General features: G+C 42.4%; 1 protein-coding gene across 4 annotated transcripts in view; it reads left to right on the top strand.

The window, feature by feature from the left end:
* The window catches only part of sdr16c5a (short chain dehydrogenase/reductase family 16C, member 5a), a 65,214-nt gene that overhangs the window by 4,605 nt on the left and 37,248 nt on the right, over nt 1–23,361 (top strand). For 3 of the 4 annotated variants that reach the window (XM_061838812.1, XM_061838809.1, XM_061838810.1), the window contains exons 2-4: nt 667–1,025; nt 1,449–1,580; nt 2,153–2,252. In XM_061838812.1, coding sequence (XP_061694796.1) covers nt 705–1,025; nt 1,449–1,580; nt 2,153–2,252 — 553 coding nt within the window. In that variant the 5' untranslated portion in view covers nt 667–704. Of the gene's footprint in view, nt 1–666; nt 1,026–1,448; nt 1,581–2,152; nt 2,253–23,361 lie in introns of those variants that run through there. The other variant, XM_061838813.1, reaches the window with a different exon arrangement.

Genomic DNA, 23,361 nt, shown 5'->3' with positions numbered 1-23,361 from the left:
GTTCAAGTATTTAGGGGTCTTGCTCACAAGGGATGGAAGAATGGAGCGGGAGATCAACATACTTATCGGTGCAGCGTCTGCAGTGATGCAGACTCTGTATCAGTCCGTTGTGGTAAAGAGGGAGGTATGTCGAAAGGCAGTGCTCTCAATTTACCAGTCGATCTACTACTCTCACATATGTTCACGACTGTGGGTCATGACCGAAAGAACAAGATCCTGGATACAAGTGGCTGAAATAAGTTTCCTCCACAGTGTGTCTGGGCTCTCCCTTAGAGAGAAGTTGAGAAGCTTGGTTACCCGGGAGGCTCAATGTTGAGCCGCTGCTCTACCACATTGAGAGGAGCCAGATGAGGTGTCTGGGGCATCCGATCCGGATAACTCCCAGTTGCCTACCTGGTGATGTTTTCGTGGCACATCCCACCGGAAGGAGACCCCGGGAATGACCCGGGACACGTGGAGAGACTATGTCTCTTGGCAGGCCTGGGAACACCTTGGTCAGACTCCAAAAGTGCTGGATGAAGTGCTTGGAGAACGGGAATCTTGCTATTCATGCTAAAACTGCACTGCTGATGATGTTATGTGAAATGCCTTCAAAACCAAATACGCAAACAAATTTTAACATTGTGTGAATCTGCAAGTTATTTTTCCTCATTCTTCTCATTGTAGGAATATTTTTATAGCTCTGAAAACTTCAAAAGCTAACAATGAATTTTTTTCTGGAAACCATACAAGTCATCCTTTTATCCATCTGGTACAATCTGGAATCCTTCATTCACTGCTTCATAGCCAAGAAGAGGAAGAACATATCTGGTGAGATAGTTCTAATCACAGGGGCGGGCAGTGGAATTGGCCGTCTTATGGCACAACAGTTTGCAACTCTGAAAACTATTGTGGTAATGTGGGACATAAACCAGGAAGGCATGAAGGAAACTGCAACATTGGCTAAGGAGAATGGAGCCATTCGAGTTCACTACTATCTTTGTGACTGTAGTGACAAAAATGATGTTTACAGAGTAGCTGACCAGGTAAGGATCTTGATATACCCTTTTTTTTTTAATACTAGGTTTAAAGTCTTTCAAAATTCAAAGGATACAATTTTACTCTATTCTTTCAAGTTGTTCCAAAATAGCTTGTGAACAGTACAATGTTTGTGTGTTAATTAAAACAAATAATGGCTATCTTGTTGCCTTCAATTCCATTATATTGTAGGTTAACAATTTTTCTCATGGATTTTCAACAACTCAAGAGAAATAGTCACCAAGAAATATAATGCCCTAAATGTGTCTTAGTACTATTTGAAATCAGGCAAATTTAGAAAATAACTTATTTAATTGTCAGAAATTGGTGTGACATTACCCTTATTATTGGTTCCTATTGGGATAAGAGAGATTAGATTTTCATCTGCAAAATGCAAGATTTACTAATTTTCATCACCCACCCACCTACAGGTAAAGCGGGAGGTGGGTGATGTCAGCATTTTAGTTAATAATGCTGGCATTGTCACTGGAAAAAAGTTTATGGACACTCCTGATGCCCTAATTGAAAAGACAATGGAGGTCAACACAATGGCACACTTCTGGGTCAGTCTCGAATTTCACTTGACATTCACATTGTAAATTCAGAATGGTTATACATGGTGCCCCAGAAGTCTCCCTACATAGGAAAAATGAAAATTCTTGAAAAAGTATTTATTTATATAATATGCTCTCTTGCTTCTATAATATGATGACTGTACATCTTAAACCACATCTTGCTGGATTAAAAAAAAACGTTTTTTTTGAACAATAAGTTTTGCCATAGTGTTGTGTGTGTTACTCATCAAATTTTTTTGTTGTTTAAATGCACTTGCAACCATGTGATTGTTGAACCGGCTATCAGGATAAATTCAATTAGTTGCCCTTTATTCAAACGCATTCTTTGGGTTATCTGAAATGTAAAAAGATACATGTTGGAACCATATATGTTTGGAATGTACAATGTCTCCTATGTGTGTAGACTTATGGGACACCTTGTATATTATGTTTGGTTGTCTCAATCTTTCTGTTTGCTTTGGCCAGTGGTTTACTTGGACAATGTTGCCCTGTCGCAAAATAAATTGGATGTTGAAATGATATTCTGCGGTATGTGTTTGTGTGTGTATCTCCCCGAATAGACCTATAAGGCCTTCCTACCTGCCATGATCGCAAATAATCATGGCCATCTGGTCAGCATTGCCAGCTCTGCAGGACTCATCGGAGTCAATGGATTGGCAGGTTTAGTAAATGTTCTCTTTTGCTTTTAAATCGTCACAGACAAGAAAATAATATAACCAGATTTTTTTCTAATTGGATTTTGTGAACGCACATATGAAACTTGCGGAGCTCAGTACCTCCAACATGGTGAAGAACTATTGGTTGTATGTTTTATTTATTTATTTAAATTTTACAAATGAAAGGAGAGTCCAACCTCGGATCCACTTTGTTTATCTTGGTTTTGGAATTTATCACATTTTATCACTAAACTCTCTGTATTCAATTCATAATTATGGAAAATATTTGTATGATAATGAAAATGCACTTGTAGGTCATATATTAAAAACAAATGGGACCATGTTGTCCTGTCCTGCGAATTAAAGTAGTTAATTGAGCAGAGTTTAGTCTAGGGGTGCCCAGACTCTTTTTTTTACCCCAAGATCTACTTTTCAAGCAGCCAGCCTCTCGCGATCTACCGACGGACGTGGGGGTGGGGGGCACGCAGACATCACTGACTGCCGTGGAGAAAGCAAAAGAGAGACTGTAAATAGTGGGCCAGCTTGCGAGAACTCATTTTTATTTGCGTTTGGTGTCTTTTTTGGGGGGTGGGGGCATGCCGTCACACAATCGACCAAAACTGCTTCGCGATCGAAAAGCCTCATATGTCTGTACCTTTATGACCCGAGGAGCCCCTATAATTTTATCAATACCTTTCTGGAATTCATTCATCATGGGTCTGCTATCCACTTTTTCGTCCTGACTCACTAAAAGAGAATCAGTGCTCTATGTAACTGTCTTATAGTTAAAGAATATTTTAATCCAGTGAATGTTGTCATCTATTACATAGTTCTGGACTAAAAAACATTGACTGCTGAAAGAATTTTACCCCAAAACGTTTTCATCTTTTTTTCCTGATGATTTTCAACAGTCGTTGGACTGCCCACATTTTGGTCAAAACTAAGGTGCGTGCTATAAATGGTATACAATGCTCCCTCACTACAACACGTTTCACTTTACACTGCCTTGCTATTTTTTTTTTTGTGTGTTCATGTGTAACTTTTGTTTATGCATATGACTTTTTTTTGTTCTTATGTGTATGAATGCATATTGTATTCTGTATCCTGATAAGCAAAGGGAAACCGCACACCTTGTGCTGAATCCTGATTGGGGAAGTGACTGTAGACCATTGCCAACTGCCCTTAGTACTGGAGTTGGGGAGTGGCTTGCGGCCCCATGGCATTTATGCATAGACCGCGTTGCACAGTCTCGGTGTTTAGTGCGGGCGATCGTGACCAAAAACAAAAAAAGAAAAAAGGGAAGCGTGCAGTTGCTTGGTCAATCGAGGGGAAAAAAGAGAAACCTTCCGCAGCAATAAAACCACACATGAAACACATCATGGTCTCTTAGCCAAGTAGAGATAGTGAAGGGCAGTGACACTCAAGTGTAAAGGGCCAAGAAGTGACAATGATGAGTAAGGGGGAAGTTAGAAAGGCACTACAAAGGATGAAAAATAGAAAGGCAGTTGGTCCTGATGACATACCAGTGGAAGTATGGAAGAGATTTGGAGAGATGGCTGTGGTGTTTTTGACCAACTTATTCAACAGAATACTAGCGAGCGAAAAGATGCCTGAAGAATGGAGGAAAAGTGTTCTAGTTCCCATTTTTAAGAACAAAGGCGATGTTCAGAGCTGTGGGAATTATAGAGGAATAAAGTTGATGAGCCACACAATGGGAAAGAGTAGTGGAGGCTAGACTCAGGACAGAAGTAAGTATCTGCGAGCAACAGTATGGTTTCATGCCTAGAAAGAGTACCACAGGTGCATTATTTGCCTTGAGGATGCAAGTGGAAAAGGTCAGAAGGAGCTACATTGTGTCTTTGTGAATCTAGAGAAAGCCTATGACAGAGTACCAAGAGAGGAACTGTGGTACTGCATTCGTAAGTCTAGTGTGGCAGAGAAATATGTTAGAATAGTACAGGACATGTATGAGGGCAGCGGAACAATGGTGAGGTTTGCCTTAGGTGTGACAGAAGAATTTAAGGTGGAGGTGGGACTGCATCAGGGATTAGCTCTGAGCCCTTCCTGTTTGCAGTAGTAATGGATAGGCTGACAGACGAGATTAGACTGGAATCCCCTTGGACCATGATGTTTGCATATAATATTGTGATATGCAGTGAAAGCTGGGAGCAGGCAGAGGAACAATTAGAAAGATGGCGACATGCACTGGAAAGGAGAGGAACAAAGATTAGCTGAAGTAAAACAGAATATGTGCATGGATGAGAGGGGTGGAGGGGAAGAGTGAGGCTACAGAGAGAAGAGATAGCACGGGTAGACAACTTCAAATATTTAGGGTCAACAATCCAGAGCAATGGTGAGTGTTGTATGAAGAAACGGGTCCAAGCAGGTTGGAGCAGCTGGCGGAAGGTGTCTAGTGTGTAATGTGACAGAAGAGTCTCTGCTAGGATGAAGGGCAAAGTTTACAAAACAGTGGTGAGGCTGGCCATGATGTACGTATTAGAGACGGTGGCACTGAAGAAACAACAGGAAGCAGAACTGGAGGAAGCAGAAATGAAGATGTTGAGGTTCTTGCTCTGAGTGAGCAGGTTGGATAGGATTAGGAATGAGCTCATTAGAGGGACAGCCAAAGTTGGATGTTTTGGAGACAAGGTTCGAGAGAGCAGACTTCGGTGGTTTGGACATGTTCAGATTTTCTTCATTCATTAACTTCTCGAAGTATTCTCTCCATCTAGCACACTACTGGCACAAGTCAACACATTTCCATCTCTATCCTTAATCACCCTTAACTGCTGCACATCCTTCCCATCTCTGTCCCTCTGTCTGGCCAACCTGTAGAGATCCTTTTCTCCTTCTTTCGTGTCCAACTTGGTGTACATGTCATCATATGCCTCTGTTTAGCCTTTGCCACCTCTACCTTTGCCCTACGTCGGATCTCAATGTACTCCTTTCGCCTCTCCTCAGTCCTCTCAGTGTCACACTTCTTTGGTAATCTCTTTCCTTGTATGACTCCCTGTATTTTGGGGTTCCACCACCAAGTCTCCTTCTCCCCTTTCCTACCAGAAGACACACCAAGTACTCTCCTGCCTGTCTCTGATTACCTTGGCTGTCGTAGTCCAGTCTTCCGGGATCTTCTGCTGTCCATCGAGAGCCTGTCCCACCTCTTTCCTAAAGGTCGCACAACGTTCTTCCTTTCTCAACTTCCACCACATGGCTCTCACTCTACCTTTGTCTTCTTAATCTTCCTACCCACCACCAGAGTCATTATACACACCACCATCCTATGCTGTCGAGGTACGCTCTCCCCGACCACTATTTTACAGTCAGTAACCTCCTTCAGATTACATCGTCTGCACAAAATATAATCCACCTCTGTGCTTCTATCTCCGCTCTTGTAGGTCACTATATGTTCCTCCCTCTTCTTGAAATAAGTGTTCACTACAGCCATCTCCATCCTTTTTGCAAAGTCCACCACCATCTGTCCCTCAAAATTGCAGTTGGGATTAGAGAGGAAGATGCAAGAGATAGGCTACGATGGAAAAAGATGACACGCTGTGGCAACTCCTAACGGGACAAGCCGAAAGGAAAAGAAAAAGATGATGTGCGCACGAGCATGCATGCTTTTGAAATACGGGCACTCACATGCACGAAGCTAATTCTTCTAGTGGTGAGCCGGTAGCTTCACAGTCACAAAAAATTGAGTGGCATTATTGGAATTAGTCCCAAAACCCAATGTCACCACAATGATGAAACATTTTGGATTGAAGCCTTATGAACACAGCCATTCTGCTCACACCATTAAGATGATAAGTCAAATGCAACAATGTAAATACAAATGTGACAGCGTACAATATATGATGTACATGTGTTCACAGTACAAAAAGTATAGTGTTACTTAGTATTGTAATGGATGCAGTCAATGAAGATCTTGACACAAACACTGCATTACTTTTGAAAAGTACTGGGCGGCGCCAATGCCCGCCTTAAGTACCAGGGGTGGCCAGTAGGCCCCACGGCTTAAATTGTCAAACACAATCCAAGGTGGCATGTCTGTTTATTAGAATATTTAAAAAAGAGCGCCAACAATGACCCACAGCTATCTTTTCAGTGAGGATTTTTCCTAGAAGCTTAACCTCTTGTTACAAATTGCAGTTTTGATAAGGGTGCTTTGTGACTTTCAAACGCAAGGTGTTTTAACAAAGCAATAGTATCAGTCTCACACTGTTCTCTGGTTGGAGCAGCAATCAACAAATCATCACCATATTGGAGCAAAGCTGTGCCCGGTGTCAATGTCAAAGGTTCAAGACTGTGTGCAAGTATCTCGGAGAAGAGGGTGGGGGTGCACATCAGCCGTTGGCACAAGTGCACTCAAGTGTATTTTTTCCCTTCAAATGAGAAAGCAAACCAATATTGGAAATCTTTGTGAACTGGTACAGAAAAAAATACATTAGAGAGGTGAACAACTAAAAACCACTTACTTGACAGCTCTGTCCTCTGTACCCTTCTACCAATATACTCACTCTCCCGCCTCTGAACATGTCCTAGCCATTGAAGTCTGCTGTCTCTAACCTTGTCCCCAAAACGTCTAACTTTGACTGTCCTTCTAACGAGCTAATTTCTAATCCTATCTAACCTGTTCACACCAAGCGAGAACCTCAGCATCTTCATTTCTGCTACCTCCAGTTCTGCTTCCTCTTGTTTCTTTCGTGGCACCGTCTCTAATTCGTACATCATGGCCGGCCTCACCATTGTTTTATATACTTTGCCCTTCATCCTAGCGGATACTCTTCTGTCACATTGAACACCAGGCACCTTCCGCCAACTGTTCCATCCAACTTGGATCCATTTCTTAATTTCCTTACCACACTCACCATTGCTCTGTATTGTTGACCCCAAGTATTTGAAGTCGTCCACCCTCGCTATATCTTCCCACTGGACCTTCACTCTTCCTCCTCCGCTCCTCTCATTCATGCACATTTATATTGTCTTACTTGGGCTAATCTTCATTCCTCTCCTTTCCAGTGCATACCCCCATTTTTCAAATTATTCCTCCGCCTGGTTTCACTGCAGATCACAATATCATCTGCGGACATGTAGACCTAGAGAAAGCCCATGACAGAGTACCAAGAAAGGAACTGTATGCAAGTCTGGTGTGGTGGAGAAATATGTTAGAATAGTACAGGACATATATGAGGGCAGCAGAACAGCGCTGAAATGTGCTGTAGGTGTGTCAGAAGAATTTAAGGTGGAGGTGGGACTGCATCAGGGATGAGCCTCTTCCTGTTTGCGGTAGTAATGGATAGGCAGATAGATGAAGTTAGACTGTAATCCCACTGTACTTTTCTACGAGCATCTTCAAGGCAAATAATGCATCTGTGGTACTCTTTCTAGGCATGAAACCATACTGTTGCTCGCAGATACTTACTTCTGTCCTGAGTCTAGCCTCCACTACTCTTTCCCATAACTTCATTGTGTGGTCCATCAACTTTATTCCTCTATAGTTTCCACAGCGCCTTTGTTCTTAAAAATGGAAACTAGTGCATTTTTCCTCAATTCTTCATGTATCTTTTCGCCCGCTAGTATTCTGTTGAATAAGTTGGTCAAAAACTCCACAGCCATCTCTCCAAATTGCTTCCATACTGGTATGTCATGGACTGCTAATTCCCCAATGATAAATGTATTGCAGGTTGTCTGGACGAAATCTAAAAAATGATGAGTCTGCATTATCTACTGGGCGTGTAATTTAAATACCGTCGGTACTGGATGCCAGTACCAATCCCAATTTTATCATGAGATCCCTTCCAAACAGATTGATTGGACATGTGGATGAAACCAGAAATGGAGGCTTAAACGGCACATCTGGCCCAAACCCACATAATGCGTATTGTAGCAGGGTGCGTAAATTTCCACCAGGCAACCTCACAGTGTCATCATTTTCTTTGCACTCTTTTCTTTTTTTTTGCTTTTCCCTTATCTAAATTCTTTTGACTCTTTTCTCACTTATTAGCTTCTGTCAGCCATATTTGCAGACATTCTGCCTTTCCTCAGTCTTCTAAATACTTAAATTGAATTGTTCGGTTCTTATTTTAACTAATTTTCTTCTCCTCCAAAGGTGAAAGTCTTAGGAGTTGTCACCCCTTACTTATTTTAAAATTGAAGGGGCAGAGAGAGACATAACAAGACGGTTATCTCTGTTCAGCTGTATACACATGGAGGCGGTAGGAAGAAACATCATATGAGGGAAAAGCCTGAGCGGGAGAATGAGAAGCCACAACAGGATAAACCCTGTTAAAGTTCAAGGTAGAACTGATAGAACTATTATTTGGTATATATCTAAAACATAAACCTGCCAACACAGCTGCATCAACACCATTTATTATCATTATATGAAACTGTCCTATGAAATTGGATAGCTTCTCCTCGTCAGTGCAAACATAAAAGTAAGGTGAAAATAGCATGCCTTAATGCATTAATAGAAGGAAAGATGAGGGCTCAGGGCGGTGATGGCTCGCAGGAAAACAAAAAGCTGTTCCTCTGTTGGTCCTTACTTTTGAACATCTGTACTGCCTTTCGGATGGCAGGAGCTCAAACATTTAATAACTGGGTTCTGCCATGTCCTTTATAATGTTCCAAGCTCTGCTGAGGCACCAAGAGAGAATGTCTCCCAAGGAAGGGAGAGGGCAGCCAAAGATGTTCTGTTCTGTGAGAGAAGGGGGCCCAAGATGTATATTTTAATCATCAGAATGTCCTGAATTATTGTGTTAAATGCCAAGCCAATGCCAATGCCGAGCATCCTAGCGTAGCGCTGCGGTTGTTCCAGGTGACACAACACAGCATGCAGAGCAATGCTGATGGTGTTCTCTGTTGATTATTTGCTTGAGATGTGAACTGGTGGTAGTCGAAGTTCCGGTGGCTGCAGTCTTTGATGTACTTGAATTGGTGTGAGGGGAAAGGGTGGTAGTCGTTAGGGCTAGGTAAGAGTTTATTTTTGGGATGGGAGTGATTGTTTAAGATATGAAGCAAGTGGGGATGAGTGCTTGGGCCAGTGGGGGTGTGGGGGGGGAATGATTTCTTCCACAAGATGTTTTAATCACCCTACCTTCACATGAATAGTTGGCTAGAAGAAAAATGATAGTTCAGGGTGGTGATGGCTTTCAGGAAAAAAAAAAACCTAAACAAAAATATTCCTCGATCTGTTGGTCCTTGGTTTTTGTGTATCTGTACTGCATTCCACATGGCAAGAGATCAAAAAGTTGAAACGAGGGTGTGTAGTGTCCTATATAATGTTACGATCTCTGCTGAGGCACTGAAAGTAGAAATTGTCTACCACGGAGGGGAGAGGGCAACCAACGATCTTCTGTTTTGCTATGATTCTTCTCTGATACCTTTCTCTGTCTCCAGCCGTGCAGTTCCCCGTACTAGATGGACGAGTGGTAGAAGGTCACCCGTAATTTTGTGTCCAAGTTTTAGGGAAAAATTTCTTCTGCATGCTTACTCATAGGCTAGCAGAATATCTGCGAGGTAACAACCTGATTGACACGTCAATCCAGAAAGCAGGAATCGCTGGCTTCTCCGGATGCAGAGAACACACCAGCGTCATCAGGCATCAGATCTCGGTTGCCAAAAAAGAGGGAAGAGACCTTCATGTCATGCTGGACCTAGCAAATGCCTTTGGCTCAGTTCCTCATAATCTCCTGTGGACAGTGCTCAACTATTTCAAGGTCCCAGCGGTGCTCACAACCCTGCTTAGAGCCGACTTCAAGACTATCCAGCTTTGTGTTACAACAGCAGGGTTCAGCACCTGCATGTGAAAGTCATAGCTGGGTGTACCATCTACCCACTGCTATTCATCCTGGCCATGGAGGTCATCATCTGGGCCTTTCGTGGTTGGTGGACAGCAAATAAAACCTGGGTTAATGGTGCCTCCGGTCAGAGCCTTTATGGATGACCTCATCACGCTGACCACAACAAAGGCATGCACGGCACGATTGTGAAAAAAGCTCCAGGAAAACATTGAGCTGACTTGCATGATCAAGTCGAGTAAATCTAGAACCATCTTCATTGTCAAGGGAACGCTGTCAAACCACTGCTTTAACATTGGTGAGGAACTAATTCCAACAGTCTCCGAGAAACTTGTGAAGAGCAAAGGCCGGTAGTACGATGCCTCTCTTAAGGACCAAGAGGAAGAAGAGTAGCTCAGAAAGGAGGTGGTCAGTGGCCTTGCAGTATGGGTTATGTCCTCGACCTCTTTGACCATTTACTCTCAATGACAGGGGTCAGGAACCTTCTAGGCTGAGAGAGCCAGAAATGCCAAATATTTTAAAATATAATTTCAAAAGAGCCATGCAATATTTTAAAAACTAAATACAGGTGCATATGTAAGACCAACACTTTTTGAGTACAATGTGTCTCTGAATTTTTTTTAAATAACATTTGATGTTGCAACCCAATGATGACAAAAGTACTTCTGACCATTAATCTGACTTGTGTTGCTCAATTTTGCTGGGGGCTTTGTAGTCTGTTTCATACGTCGTTAGATTAAGCTTCATGCAGGTGTTGAAACTTCCATCCGTTAACCGTGAAAAAAAATTCAATTTAATTTGCCATCATCCTGGTACGATGGTTAACGATTCTTGCCGACAAAGGTGTGTCTTTTATTTGTTTGATTATCTTGTCTTTATGCGAAGTTGTCAAAATATTTATTGGCAACATCAAGCACGAATGCTTTGGCATACTCCCTGTCTGTGAATGGCTTTCCATTTCTCATAATTGCTAAGACACCAGCAACGAGCCCCTGCTCCGGCCAGACCCGATATTCAAAGGGACTTTAAGGCTTTGTTTCATTTGCAATTTTGTCATTATAAAGTAGACAGACAGCAGAACCTTCTCTCTCAGAAAAAGGCTTTCCAGTTTGCCGAAGACTGCAGTGCGGATCTTTTTTTTTTTTTTTTTTTTTTTTTTTTTTTTTTTTTTTGAGCGATTGTTGTCAAAAGTGTCTGCGGACATGACTGCCACAGCCAACTACGGCAACCCCACCAGACAAACTGTCTCTGCCTCATATGCGTTGCTTACGTGACAGAAAATAACATAATTTATGATGTCATTATGAGGGTTTCTGCATGCCAAACGAGCCAGATATGGCTCACGATCCATAGGTTCCCGACCCCTGCTCTATGAGATATTGCTCTCAAAGAGACTGGTCGGCTCATTTGCGAACAAGCGGCTTGGCCTTCCCAGGTGCCTCAGCTGCATTGGGCTCTACGTTAAGAGGATATTTGTTACACCTGCCCATTTCGGACCTGGCAGAGGAGTGGAAGTGTGCCAAAGTCAGGCTTGAAATGATGCTACAGGATTGCAGTGACACGCTTGTAGCCCAGACCGGCCCGATCCTGGCCAGTGGGAGAAAGAGGACTTCACTGGCTGCAACTGAACAGGCAACGGCAGCTCTCAGGCACAAGTTAATCATTGGCCGAGTGCTGGAGGAGAGGAGCTGCCTTGGGGCCAGCAGACCAGTATGAAGCAAAGCCACTGCTGCTGAGAGACGCAAGCCGGTGGTCCAGGAGGTACGTCAGGAAGAGGAAGCAAAAACGTGCGCCCAAGGTGTGGTGCAGGCCAAGCAAGAACAGTGGTTGGTGTAGGAAGGAGTGGAGGCAAGGAAGATTGCCAATGAAGAGCTGTGGGAGATGAGGCACTCAGGGAAAGCTTCACCATCAGAGCTGTATATGGCGTCTTGCCTTCTCCCATAAACTTAAAGTAGTGATATGCCGAAGACCCCAAGTGCTGCAACACTGAAGCACATCCTGGTTGGATGCAAGACCAGCCTTACTCAAGGCTTTTACACTTGGTGGCACTACCAAGTGCTGAAATGTCTTGCTGGTGTTCTGGTGAACCAGCGGATAATGGTGAAAGCCCTGCGACCCTTATCATGGAACTGGCATCCAAGGCTGTTTGTTCAGGAGGGGGAGAGTCAAGCCAGCCAGACCAACAAGCCACCAGACAGTGGACAGCAGGGCAGTGTACGAGACTGGAAGCTGTTGGTAGACCTGAACAAGAAGCTCTCCTTTCCAGCTGAGATTGCAACTACCACCCTGTGACCAGTGCTGTGCTTTGGTCTGCCTCTCTCAAGTTCGTCTATATCATCGCGCTCACAGTGCCTTCAGAGGGGTCAGTCAAGGAGGCATATGAGCAGAAGAAGCTGAGATATCCAGGACTTGCAGCTGATGTGCAACAGCAAGGCTGGAAACCAGAAGTATGCCCGGCGGAAGTAGGCTGCAGAGGGTTTATAGCGTCCTCAACATCCAGGCTACTCGGAGATATGGGAGTCCGAGGGAAGGCCTATCGGCAGGCAGCCAGAGATCTCGAGATCAGCCCAACGACTGTGTTGTTGTAGACTGAGCTGCAGTCACAGGTATATAGACCATACAGGAGGGGTTCAGCACACAGGCTTGTGGTGTGTCAGTGCTCAGTGTGCAGGTGGAGAAAAGGTGAGAGATTCATATCTCAGTCTGTGGTCTATTGGTCAAAAAGTCTTTGACCCACAAGCGTGTGAGCGGAGGGAAGCCCAGGACATCTAATTTAGTCATATGAATGTCTGGTATGTTAATGTTAAAAGACAAGCTGTAATCCACAAATAGCATTGTAGCGTAGCTCTGCAGTTGTTCCAAGTGGCTTAACACAGCATGCAGAGCTATGGAGATGTTGTCCTCTGTCGATCTGTTTGACTGTTATGAGAACTGATGGAAGTCAAAGTTGGAGGGGCAGTCTTTGATGTGGCTGAGAACCAGCGTCCCAACGCACAGGTGTGAGGGCAACAGGAACGTAGTCATTTAGGCCGATTGTTTTTGAGGATGGGAATGTTTGCTGAAAATTTCAAGCAACTGAGGATAATTGTTTGGGCACTGGGGTGATTCAAAGCAAGCAAAGAAACTGTTGAGCTCCTCTGCCAGAGACTCTCTTGTCTCCTGGTGTCCTATCACAGCATCTGAAGTTTGTGAGGCTCTGTTGACCCTGCCAAACCACCTGAGTTCTGTTGCTGTGAAGATAGGACTATATCTTCCTCTTGTAGACTGTCTTGACATTCTTAATGCCTTTTTTTTTCAATTCCGCTCGAGCCGTGCTGTGAAGAGCTCTGTCATCTGACCTGTAGGCAGTGTCATGGCCCATGCGTCATCCAGGGTTTCTGGTTTGGAAAAATTCTGACGCTTTTCTTCACACACATGCATGCACACACACGCACACACACACAGATTCCAAACCCAACCTGATATAGTCCAGCACAGCCCCGGTGTATCTGTCCAGGTGCTGGTGCTTAAATAGCTACCAATCTGTGTTGGAAGCAGTCCTCAAGTTCACTGAGTGCAGACTTGAGCCAGGTTATTACAGTCTTTGTGATCTGGATGCCTGGATCTGCCTCTGAGGGTATGTATGAAGGAATACACAACAAGAAGATGTGGTCAAGGGAGGGGAGAGGTGTGGTTCTTCTGCCATGCTTACTGTTGGGCTAAAATGTGTTCACTTCTTGATGGACATTTAACATTCTGGTGGAATTTAGGGAGGAGATTCTTTAGATTGGCCTTGTTCAAATCCCTGCCGATAATGTGAATGCCCATGGGGTAGGTCAGCTGCTGTCAATAGACGTTCAGCAATAGAGAGATCCCAGCTTTAGTGTTAGCATCTGGTGACATGTAAACTACTTATAATGGCTATAGTTACCTCCCATGGGATGTCAAAGGACTGGCATTTAATTGAGATTGGCTCACTGTTGGATAATGCAGCCCTTTGGGGGCACAAGCCATTGCAATCTGTAGAGAGGTGAAAGATAAATTCTGGAAAGAACTAGATGACGTAGTTTTCAGCATCCCAGCCACAGAGAGAGCTGTGATTGTTGCAGATTGTAATGGAAATGTTGTTCAAGAAAACGGGTGGCGAAGAAGTGATGGGTAAGTATGGCATCCAGGAAAGAACTTTGAGGGACAGGTGGTGGTGGACTTTGCAAAATGGATGAAAATGGCAGTAGTTAACACTTTTTTTCCAGAAGAGGCAGGAACATAGGGATACCTATGCACAGAAGTGAATTACATCTGGATTTGTGGCGATGAAGAAGTGATGACTAAATTCGGCATCCAGGAAAGGAACTTTGAGGGATAGATGGTGGGGGACTTTGCAAAGAGATTGGAAATGGCAGTAGTGATCCTTTTTACAGAAGAGGCAGAAACATAGGGTGACCGACAAGACTGGAGGTAGAAGCATGAAGGTGGATTATATTTTGTGTTGATGATGTAATCTGAAGAAGGTTACTGACTGTAAGGTAGTGGTAGGAGAAAGTGCATCTCGACAGTATAGGATGCTGTTGTATAGCATGACTCTGGTGGTGGTGGGGAAGATTAAGAAAACAAAAGGTAGAGCAGAGAACTATGTGGTGGAAGCTGAGAGAGGAAGAATGTTGTGCAGACTTTCAGGACGAGGTGAGACAGGCTCTCGATGGACAGGAGAAGTTTCCGGAAGACTGGGTTACTAGGCCAAGGTGATCAAAGAGAATGCTTGTTGTGAGAAGGAGACTTGGTGGTGGTGTTCTAGCAACAACTCTGACTTGGAGAAGAACTGCAGTACATTTTTAAAACAGAGTCCATGGGTTGCACTAGACTATTAAGGAAAACTGAGCGCAGGAGACCTGCATTGACTTCAAAGTGGTTCGCCGCATGCACTAGTAAGTCTTAAAGCTGCTTTTTTTCTGTCAATATGGAGTGCTGTGTGTACATTGCGGTAGAAAAAAAAAATTAAATTTTCAAATGGCTGCATTATAACAGAGTGGAAAATGGGAGTGTGAATACTTTTTATATTCACTAGCTCATTAAATTTGGGATCACAAGTCAAAGCAAGAACTATCGCTGGCTCTAATCACCGCTATATATTTTACAGTTTTGCTGTTAGACAAGCTGTACATCACGAACAATAGTTTTCTCTGCCAAAACAATCATTTGGATTTTTAGACATCTCTGTCATGTTGGCCGTAGGTATAAAAGCTGAAGTACAAAGAAACATCTGACACTCTGGAAGCAGAGAGGGGATGCTTTGTTTTTTCCATATAGATCGTTCTGGATATGTTTGAATAGATGGAGTATCTCACAAAAGTGGATACACTCCTCACATTTCTGTAGATTTTAATTTCATGGGACCACACTGAAGAAAAACTCTGTAACACAATGAAAAGTAGTCAGTGTACAGCTCTTATAACTAAATTTATTGTTCCCTCAAAATAATCCATCTACTTAGTCTGTTATCCTCCCAAGGGCCAACTGTCAACGAGCAGGAGAGGGAGTACGCCCTGAAATGGTTGCCAGCGAATTGCAGGGGACATAGAGACAAACAGCGGCACTCACAATCAGGGGCAATTTAGAGTGGTCAATTAATGTTGGAGGTTTTTGGAATGTGGGAGGAACCCAGAGTGGCCGGAGAAAACCCACGCAAGCATGGGGACGAGTGCGTATGCGCCCGCGTGCCATCGTACTTGCAAATCTGCACAGTCAAGCATGAAAAATCACACACGTAAAATTTTTCAAGAGTAGAAAGTTATTGACAGAAGTCGCTTATTTTTAAGTAGTTTTTAAGTAGTCTTAACCAATGTTCCCTCTAAAATGCTCAATTGCGGACTTGTCGCACACTCTCAGCGCACATGAAAACCGATGGGGCGCAGTAAACCACAGCATGACTTTTTTTTTTTTTAACACGGAAGCACATGCTGCTCAGACTACTTGTACTTCCTAGTTTACCTGACACCGCGCCCCTACGCACTTAAAGGGGTACACTCATAATGACAAACACTGCCCACCACCAGTGTTTGAGTTAGCAACACAGTCTGGGCAATGTAGAGTAAGGAGAGTGAGACATGCTTCCTCTTTTCCTTTGGCTTGTCCCGTTAGGGGTCGCCACAACGTGTCATATTTTTCCATCTTAGCCTATCTCGTGCATCTTCTTCTCTAACCCCAACTGCCCTCATGACTTCCCTCACCACATCCATCAACCTTCTCTTTGGTCTTCCTCTCACTCTTTTGCCTGGCAGTTCCATCCTCAGCACCCTTCTACCAATATACTCACTGTCTCGCCTCTGAACATGTCCAAACCATCGAAGTCTGCTCTCTCGAACCTTGTCAGCAAAACATGCAACTTTGGCTGTCCCTCTAATGAGCTCATTTCTCATCCTATCCAACCTGTTCACACCGAGTGAGAACCTCAGCATCTTCATTTCTGCTACCTAAAGTTCTGCTTCCTGTTGTTTCTTCAGAGCCATCGTCTCTTCATATATCATGGCTGGCCTCACCACTGTTTTAAAAACTTTGGCCTTCATCGTGACGGATACTCTTCTGTCACATAGAACACCAGACACCTTCCGCCAACTGTTCCACCCCGCTAGAACCTGTTTCTTCAGTTACTTACCACACTCTCCATTGCTCTGTAGTGTTGACCCCAAGTATTTGAAGTCATCCACCTTCGCTATCGCTTCTCCCTGGAGCTTCACTCTTCCTCCTCCGCCCCTCTCATTCACGCACATATATTCTGTTTTACTTGGGCTAATCCAAGTGGAATCCAGTCAAACCTCTTCTGTCAGCCTATCCATTACTACCGCAAACAGGAAGGGGCTCAGCACGGAATCCTGATGCAGTCCCACCTCCACCTTAAATTCTTCTGACACACCAACGGCACATCTCACCACTGTTCTGCTGCCATCATACATGTTCTGTACTATTTTAACATACTTCTCCGCCACACCAGACTTCCGCATGAAGTACCACAGTTCTTCTCTTGGTACTCTGTCATAGGCTTTCTTCTAGGTCTACAAAGACACAATGTAGCTCCTTCTGACCTTCTCTGTACTTTTCCATGAGCATCCTCAAGGCAAACAGTGCATCTGTGGTACTCTTTCTAGGCATGAAACCATATTGTTGTTCACAGATACTTCCTTCTGTCCTGAGTATAGCCTCCACTACTCTTCCCCATAACTTCATTTTGCGGCTCATCATCTTTATTATTCTCTAGTTTACACAGTTCTGAACATCACCTTTGTTCTTGAAAATGGGGACGAGCACACTTTTCCTCCTTTCTTCTGGCAGCCTCCCTCCCGCTAGTATTCTATTGAAAAAGTTGGTCAAAAACTCCACAGCCCTCCCACCAAATTGCTTCCATACCTCCACTGGTATGCCATCGGGACCAACTGTCTTTTTCATTCTATTAAGTGCCTTTCTAACTGCTCCCTTACTAATAAATGCCACTTCCTGGTCATTCAAGCTTGCCTCTTCTAATCTACCTTCTCTCCAATTTTCTCCATTCATTAACTTCTCAAAGTACTATTTCCATCTACTTAGCACACTACTGCCACCAGTGAACATATTTCCATCGCGATCCTTAATCATCATTACTTATTGCACATGCTTCCTATCTCAATCCCTCTGTCTGGCCAACCTGTAGAGCTCCTTTTCTCCTTCTTTCGTATCCAACGTGGAGTACATGCGGTCAAATGCCTCTTGTTTAGCCTTCGCCACCTCTAACCTACGGTGCATCTCAATGTATTCCTGTATTCCTCATTGTATTCCTTACGCCTCTCTTCATTCCTCTCCATGTTCCACTTCTTCTTCGCTAATCTCTTACCTCTTGTATTTTGGTGTTCCACCACCAAGTCTCCTTTTCCTCTTTCCTACCAGAAGACACCCCAAGTACTCTCCTGCGTGCCTCTCTGGTATGGTTAGGCAGTATTAATATTGCAGTCTTCTGAGAGCTCTTCCTGTCCATCTGGAGCCAGCCTCACCACTTTCTGGAAGGCCACACAACATTCTTCCTTTCTCAACTTCCACCACCTGATTCTCTGCTCTCCGTTTGTCTTGTTAGTCTTCCTACCCACTACCAGAGTCATGCTACATACCACCATCCTTTGCTGTTGAGCTGCACTCTCCCCCACCACAACTTTACAGTTGGTAACCTCCTTTAGATTACACAGTCTGCACAAAATATAATCCACCTGCGTGTTTCTACTTGTCCTCTTGTAGGTCACCCTATGTTCTCGTCTGAAAATAAGTGTTCACCACTTTCAATTCCATCTTTTTTGCGAAGTCCACCACCATCTGCGCCTCAAACTTTCTTTGCTGAATGCCGTACTTACCCATCACTTCTTCATCGCCCCTGTTTCCTTCGCCAACATGTCCATTGAAATCTGCACCAATCACAACTCTCTCTCTCTCTCTCTCTTTGGGATGCTCAGGACCACCTCATCTAGTTCCATCAAGAATTTCTTTTTCAACTTGAGGTCACATCTTGCCTGTGGGGCATAGCCGCTAATCACATTATACACAACACCCTCAATTTCAAATTTCAGCCTCATCACTCGATCCGGTACTCTTTTCACCTCCAAGACATTTTTAGCCAGCTCTTCTTTTAAAATAATCCCTACTCAATTTCTCTTCCTATCTACTTCATGATAAAATAATTTAAACCCTGCACCTAAACTTCTAGCCTTACTCCCTTTCCACTTGTTCTCTTGGATGCACAATGTATCAACCTTTCTCATCATCATGTCAACTAACTCCTGAGCTTTTCCTGTTATAGTCCCTACATAGAGCTGTAGGGTTTGTGCATTCCTCTTCTTCTTCTTCCAACCAAGCCGCTTTCCTCCTCTTTTTTTGTCTTTGACCTACATTATCTGAATTTCTACCTACCTTAACATCTGCCCAATGGGCTGCAGATAATCAAAAAGAAGCAATAAAATAAAGTCAGCAGAAAATATACACAATTTACATACTACCTCATTTATGTCAAAGTTAAGGTTAAATGAAACCAATCACAATGAACAGAGTCAGCACATAAGGTACACAAATCATATACTACTTTTGTTCAAAATATAAAGAATATGGGACTTTAAAAGATATGTGGATGGAGGGGATTCAAACCACAATGGCCCTCACTAGCAGTTCAAGGTTGAGTCGACGATTGATGTTTGGTCCTCGTATACTCTACGTAGGTAATAACGATAGCGCGCTATTCTAACTTGGGCCGAGCAGCTTCAATGCGAAAGATACGGCACCAATTTAGGTACTAAGATAAGACTTGTTCAATTTCCTCAGTCCTCACGGCCCTCATCGTACAAGTTATGAAGTTACTCACGTTCGATGTTTCTTCAACATCCATGAATTAAGCACAAACGCATCTCATTGTTAGCAAACTAAGCTTAGGAATACTAGGCTGATAAGTAAGTTTAAGTTGGCGTTTCCACTCACCCAACTTCTTTTTGGTACTCACTATCCCCTTTGTATACGATACGTAGGTTTTGCAGGACGTGTAGATACTAGAGTTTGACGTTTTCCTCCTCAGTAAATCTTGGAAAAACAGATGCTTTTGTTGTTCGTGGTCTCAGCTCGGCTAACTTGGGCCGAGCTGCTTTGACGCGAACGATACGACTCCAATTTTGGTACTAAAGTTGCTTAGATGGTGGTTTTAGTCCACTGAAGTCATCTCCAGGAGCGTCCCACGTCGAGTATTCACAACAATTTGCAAACAAAGGCTACTGCACCAAATATTAATACTGGTTTTCTCATGTGTTCAAACATTTATTTGCAGCTGTATCACACAGATAAATCGTTAAAAAATCATACATTGTGATTTCTGGATTTTTCTTTTTAGATTATCTCTCTCACAGTGGACATGCACCTATGATGAAAAATTCAGACCACTCCATGATTTCTAAGTGGGAGAACTTGCAATATAGCAGGGTGTTCAAATACTTATTTTCTTTACTGTATATATACAATTGTTTCAGTCATTTCTTCAAAAGATGGAATTAAATATCTGGAGAAATGTAAGGGGTGTACTCAGTTTTGTGAGATGCTGTACACATTTTTTAATTGCGTTTTTTGACTCAGCATAATTTTAGGACTTTTTTTTCCATCAAGGAAAAGGAACAATTAACAGTTAACCATGGCATGAATGACGCTGCAACAACAGTTGCTGATTCTTTGAGTTTTAAAACCTTCACTGGTTGAAAAAAAAAAAAAAAACATGATCATGATCAGACTATACACGAGTCATGTCAAGGCATTCCACTAAAAAAAAAAAAAACGGTGAAGATCTGCAGTACACTGTGCAGTAAACATGTAATACTATTACTGGATACACAGGTGACTGTTTTTAAATCCTTCCTTTTGATTGTTCCCTATGCTCACACACGGTCCTTATTGACAGAGTACATGTGTTCACGTTCCTATCTACGCAATCTTTCTTTTGGACTTTGATCCCAAGTTTATTTCAAAATGTTTCGTCAAATAGATATGACTTTACCAAACATTACCCTTTGATCGATGTGGACGAGGATTGTTCAGCTCTATAAGATGACTCTTCATGGAATAATAAACTCAAATTTAGTAAACAGATGGATACAACAGTGTTCAGCTGTGATACAATTTTGTATAGTTTTGGCTCAACACAATATAAACATAAATCATTTTATTTTATAACCCTTAATTTGTAATTTAACTGGATGCATTAACTGTAATAGGAAAATGAAGTCATCATGCGTTTAAGTCTTCTGCGAGCAAAATGGTAATCAGGTGTGTGCCAGAACACAGATGTCCGTGTTAAAGTTTATTGGTAACTGCGGTAGTTAATCAAACAGCTGGTGGGAAACGAGCAATGGTGATGCACTTTATATGTTTTAACCAAAATTGGCCTAATAAACTTGCATCATCTGTCCATTGTCTGTCAATGAAATTGGGTCTTTTTTTTCAGCCATTGAACATTTTAATCCAATTATTGGTCTCATTTCATATGGGGGCTCAAGACTTTGTATGTGAATAAACGTGACCATGGGTGTTTGGCTTCATCCCGATAATAAAAACAAATGTTTAATTTTTAGGTGTACTGTATGTAGTGCATTTCAAGGGAACCAAGGATTCTGATTCTGATATAATACAGTTGACTAATACATATAATGTAAAACAAGAATCGTTTTGCTCTTTTTCCACTTTTGCCAGAATAAAGCAATGTAAATATGGGCTGTGTTTGACATTATATATTAGATTTTTTAAGCATTAATAATATTGAAATATAATGAGACTTTGTAATAATGAAAATTGAAAAAGCAGGTGAGCTTCTGGATCAACGGGGACACATTCTAAGAGGGCTACAGCTAAATGCTAAAAACACCCATCCATGTTCTACAGCGCTTATCCTCTTTGGGGTCACAGGTATGCAAGAGCCTATCCCAGCTAACTGCGAGTAGATGCCGGGGCACACCATGAACTGGTTTGCCATGCAATTGCAGGGCATATGTAAACACAACTACTTACAATGCACTTACATTCACATCAATGGAAAATTTAAAGTCTTCAATTAACCTACTGTCTGTTTTTGGGATGAGGAAAGAAACTGAAGTATCCAAAGGAAACCCATGTATGCACGGGGAGAAAATGCTAACGCCACACAGATGAGGCTGAATTTGGATGTGTGCTAACTATTTTTGGCTGCCGTATCGTCATGGTCAAAACAAACTTTGCAGCTGTGTTTCAACACAAATGTGTGATCTTACTCTTATTGGAAAGCTCTCATGTTTGTTGTTGTTGTTGTCTGTTATGTTTTACTAGTAAATTAGTAATTATGAACTAATTTGATGGGCAAAGACAGCACACCATTAGAAACATGAAATGAAAGACCTTCCCACTTGAGCCTTCCCACAGTTAGCATGAAAAAGTAACTTAGTTACTTAACTGATTAACTAAAAGTAATTAAGTTACTTGACTGAGTACTTGATTTTATAAATCGCTATAAGATTACAAGTAAAAGTTGCATTCATAAGGCTCTACACTAACAGTTGGGAAGCACTTTGAATTTATTTATTTGATTGACTTGATAGGTATTGGTCAATAATTAGCATTTTATGTTGATCGGCTTTCATCAGGCAATTACTTCATTGATCGACTGCAAAAGACATCTACTCCACATTGTCATCATGTGCAGTAAAAAAAAAAAACATTTCAACAATTACCCAACCCTTTGTAAGCCCTCCCATGGCGCTATATTTGGAAATATCTTATGAAGTTTTAATTTTGAGAACTGGAGTCTTGACTCTCAGGAAGTGGAGCCTTTTTTTTTTTAAACGGTCTTGATGATTGCCGAGATGTTGTCTGTACAGGAGATGTCCTCAGAGATCAGGACTCCCAGGAACATGAATGTCCGGACTCTCGCCCGTTAATGAAGAGGAGAGCCAGTTCAGTTTTATTTCTCCTGAAATCCACAATGATCTCATTTTTGTTTTTTCTGGTTTTTAGTGTCAGATTGTTGTCTGAGTGCCAGGTTGTGAGCTTCTGCTTTGATAATATGGACATCCAAACACACGGGCCATTGCTCCCACTCCTGTAATTTTGATGTGAAGAGCAAGAAAAGGAAAAAGAAAGGAAGGAAGGAAAAGATTACACAACTGTTTAATTATCAAAACTGTTGGTGATTGAAGGCGGGGAGAAGCATTTACTCAGATGACGTCAGCCATGCAATGCATTAAACTAGCACCCACAATGAAGTTGAAGATTCTCACATTTCATAAAATAAGTATTGTAAATCCCTCAGCTCCCTCCTTAACCTCCATGATCGATTTATGACAGTGCATGTTGGGATGACCCAAATACTTATTACATTTAACACAGCAATAAAACTGTAAATCAAAAAAGTAACAAGAAAAACTACACCTTTGACAAAGGAAAATAAAAATAGTGTGGCGATAGTGAAATTATGTAATTCTTTCAATTTAAGATTGCTCCGTTACTATGCATTATACATTCGACAGCCACCTCCCAATCCCTTTCTTTTCACTAGTGACGGACAGATGAGGCCTCATTGGGTGTATGGCACATTTGCCAAATTGTCAACACTGTGTTACTGTATCAATTAATAGCGACATTTGTTTGATTTAATCAGTCATTGCAGGGAACTTCAATAAAGACTGAAAACATGGTTCATTCGTAAGTTCTTATTTAGAAATATCACCTGCTTTAACATCTTTCAGCCCAGGTGATTGCTCTGTTTGCAAACCATTTCTCCTGCTTCTGAGAATACCCTTTTACAAGGCAGATGATCATGCCATACAT

This window comes from Syngnathoides biaculeatus, chromosome 13 (genome assembly GCF_019802595.1).
Source record: "Syngnathoides biaculeatus isolate LvHL_M chromosome 13, ASM1980259v1, whole genome shotgun sequence".
NCBI classification, from domain to species: Eukaryota; Metazoa; Chordata; class Actinopteri; order Syngnathiformes; family Syngnathidae; genus Syngnathoides; species Syngnathoides biaculeatus.
The sequence above is the reverse complement of the archived record's forward strand: the minus strand, read 5'-3'. Positions and strand labels throughout refer to the sequence as shown.